A 21,283-nucleotide genomic window follows, 5' to 3' on the forward strand; every position below is an offset into this window, starting at 1 on the left:
TATGTTCAACAGCACGAGCATTCCACATTAAGCGTTTGCTTTGTGTCCCAGGGCGGATCAGCACAGCACACAAGGGCTGCCAGAAACGGTGCTTTGAAAGGGGAGGGGCGCATGTCTCCAGGGCAGCCGAGTTCAAAACAATGAGCAGAGCAGTCACCTGAGGCATTATGGGACAGCTCCGGAGGCCAATTACAGTGCAGAAAGCAACCAAGTGTCTACACTGGCAATAGAGCGCTGGAGTCTCTGTGCCAATTCCCCCCCCCACTCCCGTAGAGGTGGTTTTTTGGCAGTGCTGCAACTGAGGAGTCTCTGCGCACAAAGTGGCTCGGCAGTGTTTACACGTCTGCAGTTTGACAAGCCCTAAGACTAAAATTCATTGTCCTCTTTGCTCACATACTTAAATTTAAGCAAAAGCTTAAGTGCTTTGCTGAATCAGTGCCTTTCTGCAGAAGTGGCAGTAAAGCCAATGAGAGTTCTACATACAAGTGAAGGTCAGATATGGCCCTTAGCTTTGAAACTTTGTTTCTCAAATTCTTCCTTCTCTGCACAAGGAACTATTTGATTAAGGACTGTCTCCATGGCAGTGTCTGCTGGTCTTGGCAGTAGGCTAAAAAAAACAATAAAAGTGCATTTAAAATGAGACAAAAGAACAAGAAATAAGGGCTAATAAAAAGAGAAGTGTGGGACTTTTGTTCTACTGTATTTGCTATCCTTTGTAGACTGGGACCAAATTCAGAACACTGATGTCAATGGGAGTCATGCCTGTCCTTGTCAGGGTTGAAATTAGTCCTATTCTTGTTGTTATCAGGATCGGCGATGCAAAGTGAAGAAAAATGAATTGGATGAAGAGCACAATAAATTCTGGTAGAAAAGCACTCAATAATATACTGAAGGGATGTTTCTGTTTTTTTTGGGGGGAGGGGTTTTTTTTAAAGTGTAAAAAAGAATCTAAAACTTTTATTTCAGCATCTTGTATTATAACCAAAGAGACAGAACCTGGGCACGTGCACCAGTTATTTTTGCTCAGCTCCAGCAGCTGGTAACCTGGCTGGCCCCTGAGGACTTGCCCTCAATGAGGAAAACTTTGGGTGGTGCAGAACCACGATAGTGGCTTTAACCGCACAGCCTCTCCAAGCCGCAACATAGGGTATATGTTCTCAAGAAAGAGAGCATGGCAAGGACACCCCTAAATTCTTGCAGTTGCCTGCTGGCATTGCACACTGGGGGCTATGGGCATCTGGCATAAAGGAGAGTAATCTCAAGGCTATTCTATTTTATGCTAAAGTTGAGACCCCAGTGGCCAACCCCAGAATCAGCAGACAACAAACTGGTTTAAAATGACCATTACCCCCATCTCTCCTGAGCTGCACTAAATGCCAGTAATATGCAGCCCACACTTTAGACCAGAATATGGAACACTACTAAATGTACACAGGAGGAAGGAAAGTGGGGGAATGCTGTATCCCCAGGAATCTATATAGTATTCATATACATATTCCAGGTATGCAAACATACATGTGTCAATAACTAGCAAATATTGGACCCAATGCTGAACTCACGGTGTCACTGAGTTGTAACTCCTCTGAAGTCAGAGTGACACTGCTGCAAAGCCAGGTTCAGTGAGATCAGAATGGGTCTCATCATGTTGTGCCATATGTGATAATGGGACCAACTGTAATAAACGCTGTTTAACAAATAAGAAAAAAATAGATCTATTTTTTCTTATGAGCTGTGGAAAACACATGAGAAATCTGCCTTTCTGAGCCAGTAGTAAGGTATATTACATTACAATTAATCCATTACAATCTACATATCACACGGACTATGCTGAGAGATTGTGCCACATACTCTCAAAGAAACTGAGAAACCACCTGATCAACATCCTATACAGCAAACAGGGAAAGATTAATAATGAGCTCTCAAAACTGGATACTCATAAAAAACCAACCTTCCACCCTAACTTCCCCATGGATAGATTTTACAAGAACTAGACAAGCCATTTACAACACAAACTTTGCTTCTCTACAAAGGAAAAAGGACACTAAACTATCTAAACTGCTACATGCCACAAGGAGCCACAACAGTAGATCCCGTAACCCACCCAACAATATTGTTAATCTTTCCAGCTATACTCTTAGCCAGGCCGAAGAGTCTGTCCTATCTTGGGGCCTCTCCTTTTGTCCCTCCAGGCCCACGAACATGATACAGTTCTGCGGTGACCTAGAATCCTACTTTCAATGTCTCCGACTCAAAGAATATTTCCAACTCACCTCTGAACAACATACTAACCCACAGAATCCTTTCTACCAGCACTACAAAAAGAAGGATTCAGCGTGGACTCCTCCTGAAGGTCGAAACAACAGACTGGACTTCTACATAGATTGCTTCCATTGACGTGCAGGGGCTGAAATTGTGGAAAAGCAGCATCACTTGCCCCATAACCTCAGCTGTGCTGAACACAACACCATCAACAGCCTCAGGAACAACTCTGACGTCCCAATCAAAAGGCTGACAAAGGAGGTGCTGTCGTCATCATGAATAAGTTTGAATATGAACAAGAGGCTGCTAGGCAGCTCTCTAACTCCACATTCTACAGGCCATTAGCCTCTGATCCCACTGAGGATTACCAAAAGAAACTACACCATCTGCTCAAGGAACTCCCTGAAAAAGCACAGGAACAGATTTGTGCAGACACATGCCTAGAACCCCGACCAGGGGTTTTCTCTTTGCTACCAAGATTCATAAACCTGGAAATCCTGGATGCCCCATCATCTCAGGCATTGGCACCCTAACAGCAGGATTGTCTGGCTATGTGGACTCTCTCCTCAGACCCTATCCTACCAGCACTCCCAGCTACCTTCAAGACACCACTGACTTCCTGAGGAAACTACAATCCATCGGTGATCTTCCTGAAAACACCATCCTGGCCACTATGGATGTAGAAGCCCTCTACACCAACATTCCATACAAAGATGGACTACAAGCTATCACGGCAAACATGGTGGCTGACCTTTGTGATTTTGTCCTCAACCACAACTATTTCACATTTGGGGACAATACATACCTTCAAGTCAGCGGCACTGCTATGGGTACCTGCATGGCCCCACAGTATGCCAACATTTTTATGGCTGACGTAGAACACCACTTCCTTAACACTCGTCCCCTAACGCCCATGCTCTACTTGCACTACATTGATGACATCTTCATCATCTGGACCCATGGAAAAGAAGCCCTTGAGGAATTCCACCATGATTTCAACAATTTCCATCCCGCCATCAACCTCAGCCTAGACCAATCCACACAAGCGGTCCATTTCCTGGACATTACAGTGCTAATAAGCGATGGTCACATAAACACCACCCTATACCGGAAACCTACTGACCGCTATACTTACCTACATGCCTCCAGCTTCCATCCAGGACACACCACACAATCAATTGTCTACAGCCAAGCTCTAAGATACAACCGCATTTTCTCCAAACCCTCAGACAGAGACAAACACCTACGAGATCTCCATCAAGCATTCTTAAAACTACAATACCCACTGCTGAAGTGAAAAAACAAATTGACAGAGCCAGAAGAGTACCCAGAAGCCACCTACTACAGGACAGGCCCAACAAAAAAAATAACAGAATGCCACTAGCTGTCACCTTCAGTCCCCAACTAAAACCTCTCCAGCACATCATCAAAGATCTACAACCTATCCTGAAAAATGATCCCTCACTCTCACAGATCTTGGGAGACAGACCAATCCTCACTTACAGGCAGCCCCCCAACCTGAAGCAAATACTCTCCAGCAACCACACACCACACAACAAAAACACTAACCTTGCAACAAAGCCTGATGCCAATTCTGTCCACATATTTATTCAAGTGACACCATCATGGGACCTAATCACATTAGCCATGCCATCAGGGGCTCGTTCACCTGCACATCTACCAATGTGATATATGCCATCATGTGCCAGCAATGCCACTCTGCCATGTACATTGGCCAAACCGGACAGTCTCTATGCAAAAGAATAAATGCACACAAATCTGACATCAGGAATCATAACATTCAAAAACCAGTAGGAGAACACTTCAACGTCTCTGGCCACTCAGTAAAAGACTTAAGGGTGGCAATTTTGCAACAGAAAAGCTTCAAAAACAGACTCCAATGAGAAACTGCTGAGCTTGAATTAATATGCAAACTAGATACCATTAACTTGGGTTTGAATAGAGACTGGGAGTGGCTGGGTCATTACACATATTGAATCTATTTCCACATGTTAAATGTCCTCGTGTCTTCTTGTCAACTGTCTAAATGGGCCATCTTGATTGTCACTACAAAAGTTTTTTTTTCTCCTGCTGATAATAGCTCATCTTAATTAATTAGCCTCTTACAGTTTGTATGGCAACTTTCACCTTCTCTGTATGTGTATGTATATATCTTCTTAGTATATGTTCCATTCTATGCATCCGATGAAGTGGGCTGTAGCCCACGAAAGCTTATGCTCTAATAAATTTGTTAGTCTCTAAGGTGCAACAAATACGCCTGGTTTTTTTTAATTGCAATTAACATAATTTTTCTAACTTCAGGTGCATCCAGATAGAATACTTGGCCCCTTGGGGTCCCATTAACCCTTTCAGAGCCTGTCTGTGGTATGCATCCCATCACATGCCCTCTTTCAGAGGAAATGTAAAAGCAATTTCCTGCCCAGTTATGGTCATTCGAGATCCCATGGGTGGTTTTGTTTGTTTGGCTTTTGTTTAATAAGACTTATTCCCAGTGTCACAAGTACTCCTGTAGTTTTTTATTGCAATTAACATAATTTTTCTACCTCAGAATTCCATCTTCCCCAAATACCAATTATACATCTTTCTAGGTACCTTTCTCTTTCATGACCACTCTCATGACCACTCTCTTTTACATTGAATTGTGGTACTTAATCCCTTTATTTCGAGGGCTAGTATATTAGTAGTCTGTTGTCATTAAAATAGTGGTGGCAATTATGTATTATTTATCCTGAAAGACTATTGTGTCCAGGATCTATAACTGCTGCAGATGACTAATAATAATATAACAGATATATTAATCTGCATTTGCAAACCAGTGCAAATAGGATTTTACTCTTTGATGTCATTTTCAAATTGCATATGCCCATCCAGACCAGCTATTAATAGTGGGTACTCATTCAATGACTTCTAATTTCCTTTTCATAATACAAAAAAGACCAGGAAATTGACATTTTAATAGTTTGACAGAATCCTTTTTAGTGACTGGATGACATTTGTCCTTTGCTTTAAAAATTAACCCAATAAGCCCACTTTCCAAGACTGCATCTTTCTGCCTCCTCTTTAACAGAGGAACCAAAAGAGACTGTTACCAAAGAACATTGCTAGTTTAGAAATGAATCAGCTAAAGTTAATATTTAAACAAGTGTTTCCTCCCACAAACACAAGTACTCTTTTCTGAGGTTCTTTCAAGTCTCTGACTAGGTATTGTCCCATGATATATCAGGAGATCAAAGAACAACTCTGTTGGCAGGTCAAGATTTCATTTCATGTACATTTGTCATCTGGAAGTTTCTCATAAACTATTCACACATATATCTGGCAGAAAGGAACAACTTACTAGGACTTGTGGGGCGGGGGAGGACAGATACTTTGGGCAAATTTCTCAAGCATAGGTACCTAAAGATAAGCACCTAAATCCACATGGTGATCTGCACAGCTGGAGCTTAGGCTTGGGCTGGGATTGGCCTGTGGACAAGACTGGCCTGCGGACAGGAACTCTTGGTGGCTGGAGCTGGTGGTCACACTGCCTGCCCGGTGCTCTGAGGTTTGGGGTGGGTCCGCGCTGCCCATCTGGGGCCAGGGGCACTCGGGTGGCTGGAGAGGGGGTGAGGACGCGGGGGGGGGGGGCGCATGCAGAGGGGGGGGAGGGAACTATGGGCTCCAGCAGGGGAAAGGGGCAGGAGGGGTGGGACCTCAGGCAGAAGGGATGGGCTGGGCCAGGGGCTAGCGTCCTGGAGCCCAGGGTTCACCCTCTGCCCATGTACATGCACCTCATTTCTTCTGAAATGTTTTGCCATACCCTACGTGTAACATTTTAAGCAGTGAGCATAAAACCTATGTTTCCTTCTTTTTCATTGTGTCAGATCTCAGTTCAGAGACAAAGAAATAAAAATTCAATTTACAAAGAAATATAAAACTTGATTAAAAGAGGAAGCCAAGTTGTGCCCTACAGGCACTTCATAAGGATTTAGAGCTAGTCTCTCTTTCTGTTGCATGTAGGCCATCTCCATTATAGCCACTTGGCCACCACACCACAGGCAGGAAATGTGAAATTTTCAGGGTGGAAGAATGCAGTTTTTCACAGTGGATAAACACAAATTTATTCCGCACAGGAGCTTTTGTAATTATGGTACAATGGGAAAAGCAATATGTTAAATGGCCCTGAGTTTCCTTAATCCAACTGATGGGCTAATATTACAGTAAATTGTAAACTAGACAAATTCAGACTAGAAATAAGGAGTACATTTTTAACAGTAATGACAGTTTACCATTAGAACAACTTACTAAGGGATGTGATGGATTTTTCCATCACTTGAAATCTTTAAATCAAAATTGCATGTCTTTAGAACAGATATACTCTAATTCAATCAAAAGTCGTGAATTTGATGCAGAAATTACAGGGTGAAATTCTATGGCATTCCAAACAATGGTGATGTCAGTTTATCAGCTATGTGTGCATACTTTAAAAGATGGAGGATTTAATTTTTCCCCCCTAAAGTGCATGTGCAGAGCAGAGCTTTAAGGTTAGCATTGGAAATGGACCCAAGCCACAACACTCAGATCTAGATCTGAATTTGAAACAACTCAAAGTTCAGGATCATTCGAGGCATGCGTAAAAGAAGGCAGCATTTGTAAGGCACAGTTTCCCTTGACAGTCTGTCCTGCCTAGTCCCCACCAAACATGGATGAATTGTTGATTTGTATACTATAAACAGTGGTGGCCATTAAAAAGTCAACACTCATCATAGTTACCACACAGCTATTTCCCGCGGTAAGTGTAGTGGAAACTGTGATAGCTCAGACACCACTATGTGACAGCTACTGGCAAATGCTGGCTTTTTAATGCTAAGTGAGCTAATGGTATAATGGTGCCTATTCCTTTTTATCTCCTCTCAACCCCAGAGTTTCTCTTGCAGCTTTGATTCGACTAATGAAAATAAGGCATTGCACTCTTTGGGCCTGTGCCAAGTCCATTGAAGACAATAAAAGAGTCTCTCTCATGGATTAAGGGCTTCTGTACACTTAAAACACTACAGTGGCACAGCTGCAGCATTTCAGTGTAAACACTACCTATGCCGATGGGAGGGGTTCTCCCATCCGTGTAAGTAATCCACCTCCCCGAGTGGCGGTAGCTAAATTGACGGAAGAATTCTTCCATCAACCTAGCACTGTCTACTCTGGGGTTAGGTCAGCTTAACTAGGGTGTGAAAAATCCACACCCCTGAGTGGTGTAGTTATGCCAACCTAATTGGGAAGTGTAGAACAGGCCTTAAATTGTGTATTGATCAGGGCCTTTGTTTTTGGACTTAGGAGATTGACCTTTTCATCTGCTACATGTACGTTATTTTATTTATGATAATGTAACATGTACATTAATGAACTAACAGAGATGCATTTGGAACCCTCCTTCACAACATAGCGCTTAAGCTTCCTTCAGAGCACAGCCCTGTTTTCTCCCCACACTCCCACATGCCCTCCTTCTTCTCCCCTCCCCCTCCAGTTAGGGAACCATTTCATGACCCTTTTGCTACTTGCTTTCCATCCAAACACTTCTGATTAATATGTAGGCATGCCAAGTCTTCTCATTGAATTATACCCTTTCATACTGGCACACCCCCCACCTGAATCAGTTGAAGAATACAGAACTTTAAAAGTCAAACCCTGCCAAAAATCTAGTCTTTAATAAACGGGTCTTAACATTACAAAAATGCCAAGAAAATGCTATGAATATAGCATGATCAGCTTCTGTAGAGGATTTCAGCTTTAATTCTGTAGGAGAAATGACCTGCTGTTTTAATGAACAAACACTAAATGGCTGCTATGCAAGTGCATATTGATTTCAGCAGGGGCTACTTGTCTCCCAGGCTGATATTTAATTTCTGATAAAGGGATTCTCCTGCTGAGTGACTCAAGCAAACACATTACATTGGGACCATAGCCAAGCTCCCTGGATTTAATAACTCTCCTTGAAAACATCTCCTCTCAATCAGTGCTGTGAGAGGGCAAAAGAAAGGCAAAGTTTTGATTTAGCAGAACTAGAATCAATGGCCTCAGATTAGAGGTGTACGAAATTCCCGTGTTTCCCTAAACTGGACACCAAAACATAACAGACTAGCTCATCAGGGGGGTAAATAAGTATAACAACTCCATCCAAGTCTAGGAAGTCATTCCGGTTTACACCTTCACATTTGTGGCTTTTTCTTCACTTGAACTATGATTCAGTTCTGGAACTGAACTCCCTCAAACTTCAGAGGTTCAGGCTCATCTCTCATTTTTTTCCTCAGAAGGAACCTCAAAGCTGCCTGGTGGGTGATGTGCTCTCAGCACCATCCCTCTGTGCCCCCTCCCCTCACAAGCGGTTACTCTGTATGTTACTCTATAAATAAAGTTAAATTACAGATGTTGTGTCCCAGGCTATTGGAAACTCCCTAAAACAAGGAATTGGGAGTTGACAGCAAAGTCAATTACTTAAGCTTTATCTATCATTTCTAGGCTATGTGAATGTAAACACAACAACTAGACTCTTAAAGCTGAATTCACCATTGCCTTGCACTTTCTGTACACATTTACATCAGTGCAAACTGAGCACAAAGAGTATAAAGTCTTCCAAGTCAGATTGCTGACATTTTACACTCACTTTGCATTGGTATAAATTATTCCAAGCTATCAGGCAATAGCAAATCACACCCCCAAATGCCTTTTCCAGCAAGGATGCAAATGTAAATTATTATTTGTATTGCCAAAGCATGTAGGAGGCGTCCTAGTCATGGTCCAGGACCCCATTACGCTAGGCACCATATAAACACACCACAAAAAGATGGTACCTGCCCCCAAGGAGCTTTCCCTGCTGGTGAGCTAAGCCCACTGCCTACCATGCTGACTAATATTGTCCCATTGTTTCCTTGTACTCACTCATCTGTCTGTATCCATCTGTCACAATTCACCACCACCACCACCACCACCTCCAAGTCCCCCTTTGCAGCTGGGTACAGTAATGGCAAGATCACGGCCTCTCCCCTCAGGTTCCTTAAAGACCCCACCACAAGTTTTCTTGGGTCCAGTATTACCCGTATCCGGGAAAGATTTATTATCCCACATAATGCAAATAGTCCTCAAAAGCCCAGCTACACAGTCCATTTATCCCACACATGGTGCACATGTTTCATAAAAGTCCCAAAACATAGTCCCATGATATATCTGGGTCAGGGACAGGGTGGGCTGCTGCCCTGAGGTGTCACCAAGTCTCCTCTCTGTCAGGTGCTTGGCTGGCTGGTTCTTGCTCATATGGTTGGGCTGACAACCATGTGTGTGGTCAGGAAGGAATTTGTCCCCAGATCACACTGGCAGTGACCTTGGAGGAGTGGGGGCTGGGGTTTGCCTTCCTCTGCAGTATATGGTGCAGACTGCTTGTCAGGATCATCTGGGTAAATCTCAGCATTTCCTTGCCACTGTAAGGACATTAGTACACCTCTGTCCCCCACTCTTTGCCCAGGGCACACAATAGTTTAGTCTTCTGAGGCTGTAATACAGGGATCGGCAACCTTTGGCACACGGCCCACCAGGGAAGCCCCCTGGTGGGCGAGGCCAGTTTTTTTACCTGCCACGTCCGCAGGTTTGGCTGATCGCAGCTCCCACTGGCCGTGGTTCGCCGCTCCAGGCCAATGGGGGCTGCAGGAAGTGGTGTGGGCTGAGGGATGTGCTTGGTCTAATTCCAAGTGCTGGGCTTAGTGTGATGGAGGAGTGATAGTTCCTGGGCTGTGATTCACACAAAGTCAAAGTAGATGACCTTCTGGCCTGAAGCCTCTATGATTATGACACCTAATACCCCAACTCGGACATCTTCTGCCATACCAGGGTTTCCCTTTGGTTGCCACCTGTTCTTGTATCAAAACAGCCATCCCAGCATTCCTGCTAGAGTCCTTCCCAGGCTTCTTCCTGGCTTCCAAGTCTCTGCCTGGAAAATGTCAGTGGGCTGGTCCCTGCACTGATCTTCTAGCCCTCCATCCTTTTCAGTCTCTCAGTTCTGGCTCTGGAAGGCCAGTTAGCTAGCCCTTCTCTGGCCCTCAGTCTTCCCAAGGGACGTCCTCCCCAGTCACAGCTGCTTTCCCTCCCTTATTAGCCCCAGATATCACGTCACCCTCTTAAATCAGGTCCATCTGGGATGTACCTGTGCTAGCACAAGGGGGCTAGATAGATTTTACTTAAAGGTGCCACCATCTCTTGTTTTATACTAAGGACTGGTCCACACTACAAAGTTAGGTCAAAACAAGGCAGCTTACGTCAACCTCACTATGTACGTGTCTACACTAAAATTGATCTCCCACTGATGTAATTACCCCGCTATGCCAACTTAATAACTCTACCTTCATGAGAGGCATAGAATCTAGGTCAATGTAATTAGTTTGACACAGTGTCAGTTGCTTACATCGTTTGTTACTGGCTTTCAGAAGCCATCTCATGATGCCCCACACTCACTGACAGTACAATTGGTACAAATGCTCCTGGTGAGGATGTGCACCGCTGACAAAAGGATCAAAGTTTAGATACACACAAGCCGTGTCATTACTGCGGTGGCTGTATGCTGATGTAAGTTAGCTCAACATACTTTTCTAGCGCAGACATGCCCTTAGACCATAAGCTCTTCAGGGTAGAGACTGTATTTTTGTTTTGTTTGTTTAGTGACTAACAGCGGGTCTTAGGTCCATATGTGCGGCTTCTAGGTGCTACAGTAATACCAATGATAAAGAAAACAGCTGGTTGAACATTTTCCAAGTTTGAATTTAAAAAATGAGTAAAAAAAAATAAGTGTCTTTCCCCCATTTTATTTCCAAACTAGCTCTAATGGGAAGTACTTGATGTGAGTTCTTATTTGATTGTTCTTTAGGGCCCTAGTAAGGAATCTGGATGTATGTCTTAGAACATTACAGTGCATTGAAATAACCTGCTATGATTCTGCTCTTAATTAAGGGTACATAGGAAATCAATAATACACTATATATAGAAGGCTATTGGGGAATTTTTGTTTTATAGCAATTTTGGAAAAGAGTAAAATAAATTAATTGCTTTGTGGTAATTTGGTGGTGCATGTTTGAATTTTTCCATAAAAAAAAGTTGCCAGAAAATCTGCTTCTTGTTCTGAGAAAATAAAATTTGTATATGAAAATCCAGAGGAATAATAAAGGAGAAAGGGTAAATTCTATTTTCTAGGACATGTGGTTTTGAATGTAATATTACTTCCCTAATGATAGAGAAGGCAGTCAGCTGTATCATCAAGGAACCTGACAATCACACTTCAACTTGGTGTTACAGGAAGTTGAAGGAAAATGCTTTGTAAACACAACACCAAAAGTATATTCTCTGAGTTGGTAGAATTTATTCTCTGGGGATATAACTCCTTCAAGGCCCCTGGAGGAGTTTCTTACAGATTCATTTATTTTCATACCAGAAGGGGTCCTAATCATCAAGCCTGACCTCCTGCAGAACAAAGGCCATAGAACCTCATTCCGTAAGTAATTCCTGCATCAAGCCCAGTTGTTCTGTTTCAGTTCGAGCATGTCTAAGGCTCTGTCTACACTAGAAACTGAACGACAAAACTTTTGTCACTCAGGGGTGTAAACCCTCCTTCCCCTGAACGACAAAAGTTTTGCTGACGAAAAGTGACGGTGTGAACAGCGCTTTGTTGGCAGGAGTGCTCTCCTGCTGACAACGCTAATGCCGATTATTGGGGGGTGGAAGTTTTTTGTCGTCGGGAGAGCTCTTGCCTGCCAACAAACAACAGCTACACTGCGCTCCTTTTAGTGGCATGGCTGTAACGGCACAACCGTCTTGCTAAAAGGTGCATATTGTACACAAAGCCTTAATCATGGATGTCTCTCTAAAAAAGAAATCATCAAGTGATGGAGAACTCACCACATCCCTACATTACCTTCACTATTAGAAATTTGCACCTTACTTCTAATCTAAATGTATCTAATGTCAGTTTCAAACCACTGGTTCTGATCATGTTTTATTGTTTTGGCTTTTGGTTAGATTAAAAAGCTGTCTGGTATCAGAAATCTCTTCCCTCACATATGTACTTATAGACTGTGATCCAGTCACCTCAAACTTCTCTAGAAGAAGCTTAACTGATTGGGCTTCCTAAGTCTATTAAGGCAGGTTTTCCTAACCTCTGATCATTCTCATAGCTCTTTTTTTAATCTTTTCCAAATTTTCAAGTTACACTAACAGATAGCATAAGCTAGTGCTCATAATTTCTATGATGATGTGACCTATATTTTGGGCTAGATTGTGCCATGGGAACAAAACCCTGTGCAGGGAATGGTAAACAGCATCATGACACTGTGACCCTAAAAGCCCCTCAGTGCGCACCGGCAGAAGGCCCACTTTACCATAATTCATTTCAGGCCTGACACATTCACCACCCCCAACGCATCGTTGTCAAAACATGTATCCAAAATGTATCTTGTAAGGTATAATATGTAAACGGGTGACATGCTGGTCCCCAATACCATAGCAGGATATACAGACAGGCTACATAAAGAGTTATATATGTGAGCTGGAAAAATGTTAAGAGGTGTTTTGGAGTCAGTGCATAAATCAAGCCTGTGCTAAACAAATGAATGTGGATTTACTCATTTGTCCTCAGTCTGTAATCAAGCTGGTCAATGAAAGTACATTTACATATAAAGGTAAACAAAGCAATCAAACTAACAAGCAGCAGCGCAAACAATTTAGGGCTTATCTACATTTAAAATGCTACTTCCTACAACAATGGGAGTAGTTCTCCTGTTAGCACAGGTAATTCACCTCCCTGAGAGGCAGTAGCTAGGTGGATGGAAGAATTTTTCTGTTGACCTACCACTGCATACGCAGGCACTTATATCATCTTAACTATGTCTCCTGAGGTGGAAAAATTCACACTCCTGAGCAACACAGCTGAGTTGACCTAACTTTCTAGTGTAGCCTAGCCCTAAGAAACTGTTTTAGGCAAAGATATAGCTTGCTAGAATTAAGTTTCAGTCACTAGGGGTATGTCTACACTACGGAATAAGGTCGAATTTATAGAAGTCGGTTTTTTAGAAATCGGTTTTATAAATTCGAGTGTGTGTGTCCCCACAGTAAATGCTCTAAGTGCATTAAGTGCATTAACTCGGCGGAGCGCTTCCACAGTACCGAGGCAAGCGTCGACTTCCGGAGCGTTGCACTGTGGGTAGCTATCCCACAGTTCCCGCAGTCTCCGCTGCCCATTGGAATTCTGGGTTGAGATCCCAATGCCTGATGGGGCTAAAACATTGTCGCGGGTGGTTCTGGGTACATATCGTCAGCCTCCCGTTCCCTCCCTCCCCCCGTGAAAGCAAGGGCAGACAATCATTTCGCGCCTTTTTTCCTGAGTTACCTGTGCAGACGCCATACCATGGCAAGCATGGAGCCCGCTCAGGTAACCGTCACCCTATGTCTCCTGGGTGCTGGCAGACGCGGTACGGCATTGCTACACAGTAGCAGCAACCCCTTGCCTTGTGGCAGCAGACGGTACAGTACGACTGGTAGCCGTCATCGTCATGTCTGAGGTGCTCCTGGTCGCCTCTGTGAGGTCGATCAGGAGCGCCTGGGCAGACATGGGCACAGGGACTAAATTTGGAGTGACTTGACCAGGTCATTCTCTTTAGTCCTGCAGTCAGTCCTATTGAACCGTCTTATGGTGAGCGGGCAGGCGATACGGACTGCTAGCAGTCGTGCTGTACCATCTTCTGCCGAGCAGTCATGAGATGTGGATGGCATGCAGTCCGTCTGCTGCCAGCCAAAGATGTAAAAGATAGATGGAGTGGGTCAAAACAAGAAATAGACCAGATTTGTTTTGTACTCATTTGCTTCCCCCCCCTCCCCTGTCTAGGGGACTCATTCTTCTAGATCACACTGCAGTCAAGATGCAGCGAGGTAAATCTAGCCATGTATCAATCAGAGGCCAGGCTAACCTTCTTGCTCCAATAAGGACAATAACTTAGGTGCACCATTTCTTATTGGAACCCTCTGTGAAGTCCTGCCTGAAATACTCCTTGATGTAAAGCCACCCCCTTTGTTGATTTTAGCTCCCTGAAGCCAACCCTGTAAGCGCCCCTCCCAGCGTCAGAGCAATGGCAAACAATCGGGCATCTGAGAGTGCTGTCCAGAGCAGTCACAATGGAGCGCTCTGATGGGGCTAAAACATTGTCGCGGGTGGTTCTGGGTACGTGTCGTCAGGCCCCCGTTCCCTCCCTCCCTCCGTGAAAGCAAGGGCAGACAATCATTTCGCGCCTTTTTTCCTGAGTTACCTGTGCAGACGCCATACCACAGCAAGCATGGAGCCCGCTCAGGTAACCGTCACCCTATGTCTCCTGGGTGCTGGCAGACGCGGTACGGCTTTGCTGCACAGTAGCAGCAACCCCTTGCCTTCTGGCAGCAGACGGTGCAATACGATTGGTAGTCGTCCTCATCGTGTCCGAGGTGCTCCTGGCCGCGTCGGCTGGGAGCGCCTGGGCAGACATGGGCGCAGGGACTAAATTTGGAGTGACTTGACCAGGTCATTCTCTTTAGTCCTGCAGTCAGTCCTATTGAACCGTCTTATGGTGAGCAGGCAGGTGATACGGACTGCTAGCAGTCGTACTGTACCATCTTCTGCCAGGCAGGCAAGAGATGAGGATTGCTAGCAGTCGTATTGCACCATCTTCTGCCAGGCAGGCAAGAGATGGGGATGGCTAGCAGGCGTACTGTACCATCTTCTGCCAAGCAGCCATGAGATGTGGATGGCATGCAGTCCTTCTGCACCGTCTGCTGCCAGCCAAAGATGTAAAAGATAGATGGAGTGGGTCAAAACAAGAAATAGACCAGATTTGTTTTGTACTCATTTGCCTCCTCCCCTGTCTAGGGGACTCATTCCTCTAGGTCACACTGCAGTCACTCACAGAGAAGGTGCAGCGAGGTAAATCTAGCCATGTATCAATCAGAGGCCAGGCTAACCTCCTTGTTCCAATAACAACGATAACTTAGGTGCACCATTTCTTATTGGAACCCTCCGTGCAGTCCTGCCTGAAATACTCCTTGATGTACAGGCACCCCCTTTGTTGATTTTAGCTCCCTGAAGCCAACCCTGTAAGCCGTGTCGTCAGTCGCCCCTCCCTCCGTCAGAGCAACGGCAGACAATCGTTCCGCGCCTTTTTTCTGTGCGGACGCCATACCACGGCAAGCATGGAGCCCGCTCAGCTCACTTTGGCAATTAGGAGCACATTAACCACCACACGCATTATTCAGCAGTATATGCAGCACCAGAACATGGCAACGCGATACCGGGCGAGGAGGCGACGTCAGCGCGGTCCCGTGAGTGATCAGGACATGGACACAGATTTCTCTGAAAGCATGGGCCCTGACAATGCATGCATCATGGTGCTAATGGGGCAGGTTCATGCTGTGGAACGCCGATTCTGGGCTCGGGAAACAAGCACAGACTGGTGGGACCGCATAGTGTTGCAGGTCTGGGACGATTCCCAGTGGCTACGAAACTTTCGCATGCGTAAGGGCACTTTCATGGAACTTTGTGACTTGCTTTCCCCTGTCCTGAAGCGCATGAATACCAAGATGAGAGCAGCCCTCACAGTTGAGAAGCGAGTGGCGATAGCCCTGTGGAAGCTTGCAACGCCAGACAGCTACCGGTCAGTTGGGAATCAATTTGGAGTGGGCAAATCTACTGTGGGGGCTGCTGTGATGCAAGTAGCCCACGCAATCAAAGATCTGCTGATATCAAGGGTAGTGACCCTGGGAAATGTGCAGGTCATAGTGGATGGCTTTGCTGCAATGGGATTCCCTAACTGTGGTGGGGCTATAGATGGAACCCATATCCCTATCTTGGCACCGGAGCACCAAGCCGCCGAGTACATAAACCGCAAGGGGTACTTTTCAATAGTGCTGCAAGCTCTGGTGGATCACAAGGGACGTTTCACCAACATCAACGTGGGATGGCCGGGAAAGGTGCATGATGCTCGCATCTTCAGGAACTCTGGTCTGTTTCAAAAGCTGCAGGAAGGGACTTTATTCCCAGACCAGAAAATAACTGTTGGGGATGTTGAAATGCCTATATGTATCCTTGGGGACCCAGCCTACCCCTTAATGCCATGGCTCATGAAGCCGTACACAGGCAGCCTGGACAGTGGTCAGGAGCTGTTCAACTACAGGCTGAGCAAGTGCAGAATGGTGGTAGAATGTGCATTTGGACGTTTAAAGGCGCGCTGGCGCAGTTTATTGACTCGCTTAGACCTCAGCGAAACCAATATTCCCACTGTTATTACTGCTTGCTGTGTGCTCCACAATATCTGTGAGAGTAAGGGGGAGACGTTTATGGCGGGGTGGGAGGTTGAGGCAAATCGCCTGGCTGCTGGTTACGCGCAGCCAGACACCAGGGCGGTTAGAAGAGCACAGGAGGGCGCGGTACGCATCAGAGAAGCTTTGAAAAACAGTTTCATGACTGGCCAGGCTACGGTGTAAAAGTTCTGTTTGTTTCTCCTTGATGAACCCCCCCGCCCCTTGGTTCACTCTACTTCCCTGTAAGCTAACCACCCTCCCCTCCTCCCTTTAATCATTGCTTGCAGAGCCAATAAAGTCATTGCTGCTTCACAGTCATGCATTCGTTATTCATTCATCACACAAATAGGGGGATGACTACCAAGGTATCCCAGGAGGGGTGGTGGAGGAGGGAAGGAAAATGCCACACAGCACTTTAAGCACAGCACTTTAAAAGTTTACAACTTTAAAATTTATTGAATGACAGCCTTCTTTTTTTTGGGCAATCCTCTGTGGGGGAGTGGCTGGTTGGCCGGAGGCCTCCCCACCGTGTTCTTGGGCGTCTGGGTGTGGAGGCTATGGAACTTGGGGAGGAGGGCGGTTGGTTACAGAGGGGCTGCAGTGGCAGTCTGTGCTCCAGCTGCCTTTGCTGCAGCTCAACCATACACTGGAGCATACTGGTTTGGTCCTGCAGCAGCCTCAGCATTGAATCCTGCCTCCTCTCATCACGCTGCCGCCACCTTTGAGCTTCAGCCCTGTCTTCAGCCCGCCACTTACTCTCTTCAGCCCGCCACTTACTCTCTTCAGCCCTCCACCTCTCCTCCCGGTCATTTTGTGCTTTCCTGCACTCTGACATTATTTGCCTCCACGCATTCGTCTGTGCTCTGTCAGTGTGGGAGGACAGCATGAGCTCGGAGAACATTTCATCGCGAGTGCGTTTTTTTTTCTTTCTAAGCTTCACTAGCCTCTGGGAAGGAGAAGATCCTGTGATCATTGAAACACATGCAGCTGGTGGAGAAAAAAAAAGGGACAGCGGTATTTAAAAAGACACATTTTATAAAACAGTGGCTACACTCTTTCAGGGTAAACCTTGAAAGTTAACATTACATACATAGCACATGTGCTTTCGTTACAAGGTCGCATTTTGCCTCCTCCCACCGCGTGAACGGATTTTGGTTGAATGCCAGCAAACATACACTGCAATGCTTTGTTCTACAGTGATTCCCCAGTACGTGTTGCTGGCCTGGAGTGGTAAAGTGTCCTACCATGAAGGACGAAATAAGGCTGCCCTCCCCAGAAACCTTTTGCAAAGGCAGAACCGCAAATGCCAGGGCAAAGTAATCCTTTCACATGCTTGCTTTTAAACCATGTATAGCATTTTAAAAGGTACACTCACCAGAGGTCCCTTCTCCACCTGCTGAGTCCAGGAGGCAGCCTTGGGTGGGTTCGGGGGGTACTGGCTCCAGGTCTAGGGTGAGAAACAGTTCCTGGCTGTCGGGAAAACCGGTTTCTCCGCTTGCTTGCTGTGAGCTATCTACAACCTCCTCCTCATCATCTTCTTCGTCCCCAAAACCTACTTCTGTATTGCCTCCATCTCCATTGAAGGAGTCAAACAACACGGCTGGGGTAGTGGTGGCTGAACCCCCTAAAATGGCATGCAGCTCATCATAGAAGCGGCATGTTTGGGGCTCTGACCCAGAGCGGCCGTTCGCCTCTCTGGTTTTCTGGTAGGCTTGCCTCAGCTCCTTCAGTTTCACGCGGCACTGCTTCGGGTCCCTGTTATGGCCTCTGTCCTTCATGCCCTGGGAGATTTTCAGAAAGGTTTTGGCATTTCGAAAACTGGAACGGAGTTCTGATAGCACGGATTCCTCTCCCCAAACAGCGATCAGATCCCGTACCTCCCGTTCAGTCCATGCTGGAGCTCTTTTGCGATTCTGGGACTCCATCATGGTCACCTCTGCTGATGAGCTCTGCATGGTCACCTGCAGCTTGCCACGCTGGCCAAACAGGAAATGAGATTCAAAAGTTCGCGGTTCTTTTCCTGTCTACCTGGCCAGTGCATCTGAGTTGAGAGCGCTGTCCAGAGCGGTCAGAATGGAGCACTCTGGGATAGCTCCCGGAGGCCAATACCATCGAATTGTGTCCACAGTACCCCAAATTCGAGCCGGCAACGTCGATTTAAGCGCTAATCCACTTGTCAGGGGTGGAGTAAGGAAATCGATTTTAAGAGCCCTTTAAGTCGAAATAAAGGGCTTCATTGTGTGGACGGGTGCAGGTTTAAATCGATTTAACGCTGCTAAATTCGATCTAAAGTCCTAGTGTAGACCAGGGCTAGGAAGCAGGTTTGGTTTTGTTTATCATCTCTGCATAGTATCACTTACATTTCAGTTTTTTGTTAATAAGTTTATTTTTAGTTTTCCTTTCAACCATCTCAGTGCTGATACATTGAATTAAATGTGAGTCCTTAGTTAAACCAACTGACTCATGTGTGTACTGTCTCTTCAAAGGCAGGAAATTCAATTTCTGTGAGTGTCCAGTGAGAGGGACTAGACGCTACAGAGAGATGGCTCTGGGGAACTTGGGTTCACTGCCTGTTACCTGCAAAGCCAGGTTTAGCCGGCAGAGTTGTGAGGAGTTTGCTGGTGAAGCGGACAGACCGGCGTTACAGAGAGCTGACCTAGTCTAGTCTCCAGCAAGCTTACTCTTGCTAAGCCAGAGGGGTAACAGTGACTCATGGTGCTAGGCTGAGGAGAGAGTCAGACACCAAGGAACAGTTTTCTCTCGGAGCTATTCATTGTGCTCAGGAGATGCTCACTCAGAACCCTCCATTACTAGAGCTGGCTGAAACTTGGAATTCTCAGTTAGTTAGTGGGAAATGTTGACAATGACAAGTGTGGTTTCATTGCGATTTGGAACAAAACCTTTTTTTTTTTTTTTTTTTAATTTCCCCATATACCAGAAATTCTGAACCAAAGTTGTTCAGGAAACAGGGACACATGGTGTTTCCAAAACAAAATACGCATCTCAGGCAGTGGCTGACTGAAATGGACATGTTTCTTTGTCTGTTTTAGTCAGTAGCTGCCAGGACTTCCAAGGCCTGTAGCTCAGGGGGCTGCCCCAGACCTCCTGACCCTGAAAGCTCTGGGGTCCCCAGCAGCCCACCAGGCAAGCCGGTTGGAAACCAGGTAGGTTTCTATTCAATATTTGGGGTCTGACAAATCTGCTCTGGCCATTAGGATGACAGTTTGCTCCCCCTGGTTTGCCAGCCCTGCCCTCTCCTCTTTCCTTTCTATGGTACTTGCTCCCTGCAGGGGACAAGAACTGAGCAGTCCTGACTCACAGGGACTGCTGTTGTAATCTGCCCCAGTGTGGGCTGCACAAACATGTCGGCTTCTTACACATATGTACTTTTCTTGCACACCTGTATAAAGGTAGATCATAACCTGGTGCTATGTCTAGAAAGAGATTACAGTGCCATTAACAGCAAGAATTTATTTTATACAAACTGAGATTGCCTGTGATTTTCATATAATGCAATACGAAAGCCAGTCTGGAATCTGACATATGGATAGTAGATAACACAACTTCATCTCAAATTTTTGGTAGTTGGCGGGGGGTAATAATAAGGCCTATTGGAGTTTCATGGCGAGTTATTGGGATTCCTGTTAGAAGTCTCTATACTGTAACTTTTTTTGGCTGTTGCTGCAGAATCCCCTTGTCTTTGAAAATTTAACTTTAGAAAGAAAGACTCTATAAATGAGAGAACAAAACCAAAAATAAGGTGTCCCAATACAAGTCACCTTGATACATTAGTTTGTTTTCCCGAGGTGCTTCGGAATTTTAATTAGGAGACTAATATCATCACCCAACCACTGATCTTTTAGTGTACCCAGGCAAGACCAAACAAGTGGCTGAACTAAATTCTCCTTTGGAAATTAGGCTTCAGTGGTTACCAAAAATTCCAGAACCATTTCATCTTGTTTGGAAGATAATTACATAGGCAGCTAAAAGAAATACCATCTGCTTAAAGCGTGAGACTGCAGGAAGTGACAGAGTCAGTCTAAAGGCAACTCACTGAACATGAATGAACAGGACTAGGAGGAGTCTGAAATTTACCTAAAAACAGTGCTCAGGAAAAGATATTTCACTACACATTAAGTGTGTATCTGTGCTAAGATACACTGGCCTTATTTCTTTTGTCTGCAGATGCTATGCAGGGTTTTAATCGAGGGCCAAATTATGCTCTGTTACCCCAATGTAAAACGAGAGTAACTCCATGGCCTTTTATTTCAGCTACTTGATGTTGGTGTAAATGAGAGGAGAAATTGATTCTAGAACTAATACAGAAGATAAATGGTTTTGAAGTAATAATCTGAAGTTTAAACCACTGCAGGCATATGGTTGAGGTATAAAATGGATGACTGACATACACCAGGCCTGATCCACTGCTCACTGAAGTCAACTGAAAGATACCCAAGACCTCAACAGGCATTAGGTCTGTAAGTAGGAAATACAGAGGGTGTTTGCAACTCAGGAGTAATCAGACAATGATTATTTGCCTTAGTGTACAACCCTCACACACAGCACACCCTGCATTTGCCCTTTCCTGCTTCTTTATGATGTACTCTTGCAAAGTAGGTTTCTTCTCTGCAGTTCATTCTCACCAAGGGCCTGATCCAAGAGAGTCTTTCCATTG

The 21,283-nt window shown here is 45.3% G+C and overlaps 1 protein-coding gene across 1 annotated transcript; it reads right to left on the bottom strand.

Moving 5' to 3' along the window:
• Positions 1-492: 492 nt before the first annotated feature.
• On the bottom strand, positions 493-18,835 carry LOC142070777 (uncharacterized). Its single transcript, XM_075124750.1, has 3 exons — positions 17,984-18,835; positions 17,136-17,595; positions 493-607 (listed from the first exon to the last, which is right to left on the bottom strand). The coding sequence occupies exons 1-3, from the start codon at positions 18,561-18,563 to the stop codon at positions 493-495; spliced, it is 1,155 nt and encodes a 384-aa protein (XP_074980851.1). The 5' UTR covers positions 18,564-18,835.
• Positions 18,836-21,283: the final 2,448 nt, after the last annotated feature.

Source organism: Caretta caretta, chromosome 2 (assembly GCF_965140235.1).
Source record: "Caretta caretta isolate rCarCar2 chromosome 2, rCarCar1.hap1, whole genome shotgun sequence".
Classification (NCBI taxonomy): domain Eukaryota; kingdom Metazoa; phylum Chordata; order Testudines; family Cheloniidae; genus Caretta; species Caretta caretta.

Excerpts from the sequence above, each read along its gene's own strand:
- LOC142070777 (XM_075124750.1), bottom strand. The coding sequence starts at position 18,563 with ATGCAGAGCTCATCAGCAGAGGTGACCATGATGGAGTCCCAGAATCGC. Across the intron at positions 17,596-17,983 it reads AGGTGGAGAAGGGACCTCTG|CTGCATGTGTTTCAATGATC; the intron begins GTGAGTGTACCT and ends TTTCTCCACCAG. Across the intron at positions 608-17,135 it reads CCCAGACGCCCAAGAACACG|CCTACTGCCAAGACCAGCAG; the intron begins GTGGGGAGGCCT and ends TGTTTTTTTTAG.